Source organism: Archocentrus centrarchus, chromosome 9, assembly GCF_007364275.1.
Source record: "Archocentrus centrarchus isolate MPI-CPG fArcCen1 chromosome 9, fArcCen1, whole genome shotgun sequence".
NCBI classification, from domain to species: domain Eukaryota; kingdom Metazoa; phylum Chordata; class Actinopteri; order Cichliformes; family Cichlidae; genus Archocentrus; species Archocentrus centrarchus.
Window position 1 is genome coordinate 3350226 of NC_044354.1, and position 5573 is coordinate 3355798.

The following is a 5573-nucleotide window of genomic DNA, read 5'->3' on the forward strand; positions in this document are numbered from 1 at the left end:
TAGCTACAACAACAAGTAGTTGGCACAAATGTTGCCCATACAGGACACACAGTGCAGTTCAGGCTCATTTTAGAGACTCTTCTATGACTGGCCTCGAATGCCCTCTGTGTATAAACTCTATCTGATTAGACGGGAACAGTTGGTGGCAAACGGCCTTGAAGGAAGAGCGCCAACAGGATTCTTCATCCTGCACAAGTCAAACATAAGTCTCAGATCATTATAACACTGTAGTAGTTACCTTTTTAGTTTGTTATCACAAACTTTTTAGTTTCAGATAACAGATAAGCTTTTTCCTACCAGGAAAGGAGACTATTTCCTGAAACCTCTGGCAGCTACTTTGATGTCCTTAATTGTGCTCGGTTGTTTCACGGAGACCGCCCGGTCCCTCTCGATGCCCTTTACGTTTGCTTGGATTACGTAAGGGTTTCTTGGAGCTGGATTTTGGACGTCATGCCTGCTGTAAAATGCAGAGAATTGGTGTTGGGCCTTCCTAACACAGCCAGGCATTTCTGAACTGCCTGTGTACTTACGTTTTAGGTTTGGTTGTTTTCTGGTTTGGCCTGGCTGCTTCTTCCTTGCTTGGCTCACTACAGTTTTCCTCATCTTCCTCCTCCTGTGCGTGGTCTCCTGAAGGTGCAGGAAGTGCAGAGGTGTCTCTTACGCACATATCTGGGTCCAAAACAGCCACCACCTGATTGAATAACTAGAGAAGAACAAGAAAGCTATATAAACATGTCTTAACACAGTATCAACATATTTGCCTTAACTGCCTACTTTGTAGTTAAAAGTTCTGACACGGAGGAGCTTACCTCAGGGGTCAGGTGATCCTTATAGGTGGGGTGCATAGTCAGAAGGTGCTGTTTGAGTTGTTCCTCCACAGAAGCGACATACTCTTTCCGCATCTGCTTCTGGATCATCTGCTTCGAGAAGCAGGCATGCTCTTTAGAGATGCTCTTTCTCGGCTTTTGACTGAAGTTGTTCTGCAGCGCGTCCCAGAAAATAACCGGTGATCCTCCTCTCTGGGCCCCGGGTGCCACTGATGAGTAGACGCTGAAGTCGTCGAGGCTTGTGTTTACAAAACGGCAACAGCTGCTGACTGATGACAGCTTGTTTGCCGGGGCTTTAAGATACTTTGTTTGCAATCTTTCCCTGTACCTGAGGGTTTAGAAAAGTAAAATCTTTGGGGAACAATATAGATACAGAACAGATGTATTTTCTTCTAGAAGTTTTTACACACTTTTAAGAGGATGTAAAATTTGTGATTTTACTCTGTAATGTTAAAGAGCAGCTGCAGATCACCCGGTTTACTGACTTACAGTATTAGAGACCCCCAACAATCAGGCAATCTGTTATGTGCGAGTACCTGGCGATGGTGGAGAGGAAAAGTTATTTTTAGCAGGAAGAGAGCCCCAGCAGAACCAGGCTTATGGAAGGCCAGCTATTTAACATGACTGGTGGCATTGCATGATGGGAAATCCCCCCGGCAGAATGACCCTATAGCAGCCTAACTGAGGGATGGTTCAGGTTCACCTAATCCAGCCCTAACTCAGCTTTAAAAGTAGGGAGGGTCTGCTGATTTTAGACTGGAAGCATGTCACTCTTTGACCTACACGCACACTATTCCTCATCCTTTTATTTTTACCTTTATCGTCAGCCAGTTGGACACACCATCCATCCCTCTTTATCAGCTCGAATAATAAAATGGTTTACATTAGAAAGACCTGACAGTACCTCGGGTCGTTTTGATGTGTCGTCTCTTTACAATGTTTTAAACAGAAGTCAGTGTCTTCTTTCATTATTTTTTTAAGTGAGTTGAAGTTTCAGTTTCTTCCTGAGAGAAATTAAATTAGTCTTGTGCACAACTCTTTCACCACTTTCTGACAGATTAAGTTAGAATCTGCAAAGAAAGCTGTTTTCTGCTGGTAGTCTGAGCCTCACAGGCTTTGCAAAGGTAGTATTATTTAAATTGGCTACTGTATTCATCACATTTGGTGACCAGCAGTCTCCTCGGGTGTTCACACCTGATGCTGCAACATTTAAATGATATCTACAGAAACAATATAAGAGAAAGATACTTAAAGAATCCTGAATTGAAATCTTATTTCACATCAACAGAGGTAGAAGTAAAATCAGATCTTCCAGAGAAAAAAGCGTTTAAAAACCTTATTTTTGGTCAAAGCCAGCAGACTTAAGAAGTGCTCTATGTCATTGGAGGAACTGTGGACTGATTCAAGATCTTTGGTTAAATTTTAATTTAGAGATGGAAGAAATTCTAGGTAGGCAAATTCCTATTAAGTGGGATGAGTTTTTATTTGGATTCTTGTATTCAGTGGACATGGACACTGAATCTAAATGTCTGTTTGGTATTTTAAGTTTAAGCGGCTCGAAAAGCCATTACAAGGAAATGGTTAAGTATAAAAATCCCATCCTTGGTTGACTGGCATCAGATTATATATGGAATATACAGAATGGAAAGAATTACTTTTTCAGCTAGACTACAGTTAGTAAAATTTTAAAAAGATCTGGGCTAATTGGGAAAAATAACATTATAGTGAAATATCCAGCCTTTGTTTGACTTATTGTATAGATAAGGAATTCAAGATTATTAAATAAATCTAAATATACCTTCTTAAATTTTCCTTTTTGTGTGTGTGTTATGAGATTAGTTTGTTTGTTAGTTTTGATTTTTTTTGTGTGCTTTTTTGTTTTTTTTAATGACTGTGTCAGATAATATATATATTTCGACATCATGTTTAGTTCAGTAAATGAAAGGATGGATTATGTTTACTAAAAAAATGGAATAAAAAGTAGTGTTCTCTGTCTCGTGATGCACTAAATGTAGTTTTTACATCCAGTGACCTCTGAAATTAAAGCTCATTTAGAATTATGAGTGCCATTAGTTTCAGCATTGATGCTGAGTTGTGAGACTTTGGTTTCTTAGTGTTGTGGACAACTTTACAGGCTAATCCAGAGGATTTAACCCTCTAAAATGAAAGGTTACCTACTTACGTGTACTTTATTTTCTTAAATTATTTACCTTAATCTCAAAACTTCTCCTTATTTTGGTGTTTATTGGACTAAATATAAAGTTTATGGAGCTTTAATAACACGTTTGAAAGGATTGTTTCTTAAACCAGCACAGAGGAGTTTTAATACCAACAAACTGAAATTTGGTATTAATGTTATAAAATAGCTTGATTTGTCCATAAATAGACTTTCACAGACATTCAGTACAGATAATCAATTATAATTAATAATGTTAAAGACTTTGTCACAGAACTTATTAATTTTTGTGGCTTGCATTTAATCCTGCTGGCTTTTTAAAAACACTGGCATCATGTTTTTGTTATTCGTGTTTCTTTAGATCTCTTAGATTATCTGCAGACTGGTGTCTTATATTTGTTATGTACATTTATGATGAATTCTCCATCTCAGAGATACTGAGATTATTAACCAGGGTAAAGGGTCCAGCTCTGTCGCCTCTCTCTCAGCAGCATAGATAAATCCCCCCACCCCACCCCCCGCACATTCTCATCATCAAGGATAAAAATAAAGCAGCTCACTGACCATTTTAAATAGCGCTATTTCCATGCCTGCAGTGATACAGAGTACCATGTTTCTCCTATGTGTTCCTGCCTCTCCTTTTTCCTCTTCCTCATCTGAAGTATTTCTCGTCTCCTCAACCCTGTCCTCAAACGTGTTCAGGTCAGGTGAGCAAATGCAGGAAGTGGCAGGTCAGAGAGTCAGTATCAGTGATGGTGAATGCTGTAACCATTAAACTATAGCAACATTCTTACTTTTTATGTTACTTTATGCTCTACATTTTAGAGGGGTTTTTTTTGCATTAACCTTGCATATTGTTTTTGTAATAGTGTAATGGATGAAACCACTGAAGAGTGCACCAAGTAGTAGAATTAGGTAACACAAATGCACACATAAACACTGCCAATAATACAAGCAGGAAAAATGCTCTTAGAGTAAACTTTTAACATTTCCCTCAAGTATAAAAGTAAAAAAATATATATTAGCAGCAAAATGTAATTGAAGTATCTCATTGTCCTATTTTGGTCCCTTTTTAGAAAATTACATTGTTGGAGTACTGATCCATTACTAGTTAAACAGCTCTTTATTTTTAAACCTAGGTGGAGTTAAAGTAATTAAATAAGGCGGGTAGTTTTATTCATATCCTGATGTTATTTATCAGGATATGAGTTAAATGTGGTGCTTTATATGTTATATGCATATAAAGGACCTGAAAAATGCAGGTCTCCAGCCATGCAATGCAACATTATTTAATACTGTTGAAGCCAGTGTAGTGACAGACACTTACCTCCCTCAGTACCGGTTTAAAAGCGGAAGTCAATGCAAATAATTTCTATGCAAATAAAAACGAACACGTACCAAGGAAAAATCGCTTGTGTGTGTTTTGATTCCATTGTCATTGATATTTTCCACTAAATCAGTTTTTTTTGGAAAACTCCCACGAAAAACAAACGTTACGTTTGGTGACGTCCGCAGGTCATTTGTTACTTGGTAACTATAGCAACAGCGGAAGAATAATGAGAAACGAGCTCCATAAATGGTCATTTCACAATAAAAGCTGTAACAACGTGTGGATGGATGTCTATGCACTAGAGGGCTCTCCCTGTTAGATAATGTATTTATGAAAGTCATCCTCGGTATTTACTGATTTAAAGAGAATATTTAAATCCTACTTTAGTGAAAGCAACAGTACCTCTAGTTAGATGTTAATTTGTTAACCATACCAGGTTAACAGCGGAGCGCTTTTAATCCATGCAGTTAATGCACAATCATTGATATGTAAGTCATGTATCATCAAAAATAAAAGTACGTGTATGTCATTAATGTTAAAGCCATGTTGTGGATTTCTCCAGCTGAACTAATCTTAACTGTTTACTTGTGTGTATTTTAATATGAACGCTTCATTTGCTAAAAGGTAAGTGGGATTAAAGAGCAGCATTTGCCTACTTACAGCTATAAAATGGAAATCAACTACAACTGCCAGCTCAGATGTGTTGTTAGGTACAGTCCTCCTGTGGAGCTGATCTGGTATTAATTGCCCATGATGCTATCTGCTTCTGTTTGCAGTTCTTCCCGTTGTACATATAATTTACCAGATTTGATTTGTACTTCACTTTTAATGAGTGCTTATCAGATTTTACTGCTAATGCGAGAAGCTGCTCAGATTGTAAAGAAATTCATGACAAATGCCGTTGCTGTCGACTGCATTAAATCACGTGTTGCTCCCTTCAGGCCTCATGAATTAGCTAATTAGCTCCAGTTTAGGTCCCCGGACTCCCCTGCTGTTCAAACATGGGGGAAAACACTGCTGGGACAGAGAGACTTCTGTTTCCCCTCTTTGAGCTCTGATCCCTATTTATAGAAACAAACTAACTTAGTAAACTGTTCCAATGCAGTCAGTGAACTGTATAATGCGCTGCTTCAGTTTGTTTGCCAGCAACACAGTCGGCTTGAATGCAGCTGTAAAACAGTGACATTTAAAGCCATCGCTGATACCTTAGTTCCAGATAGACAACAGGATCTCTCTGTTG

The 5573-nt window shown here is 38.3% G+C and overlaps 1 protein-coding gene across 1 annotated transcript; it reads right to left on the reverse strand.

Moving 5' to 3' along the window:
- Positions 1-309: 309 nt before the first annotated feature.
- On the reverse strand, positions 310-4516 carry fam47e (family with sequence similarity 47 member E). Its single transcript, XM_030738170.1, has 4 exons — positions 4402-4516; positions 810-1155; positions 531-703; positions 310-454 (listed from the first exon to the last, which is right to left on the reverse strand). Exons 1-4 carry the CDS (start codon positions 4440-4442, stop codon positions 310-312), a joined length of 705 nt encoding a protein of 234 aa, XP_030594030.1. The 5' UTR covers positions 4443-4516.
- Positions 4517-5573: the final 1057 nt, after the last annotated feature.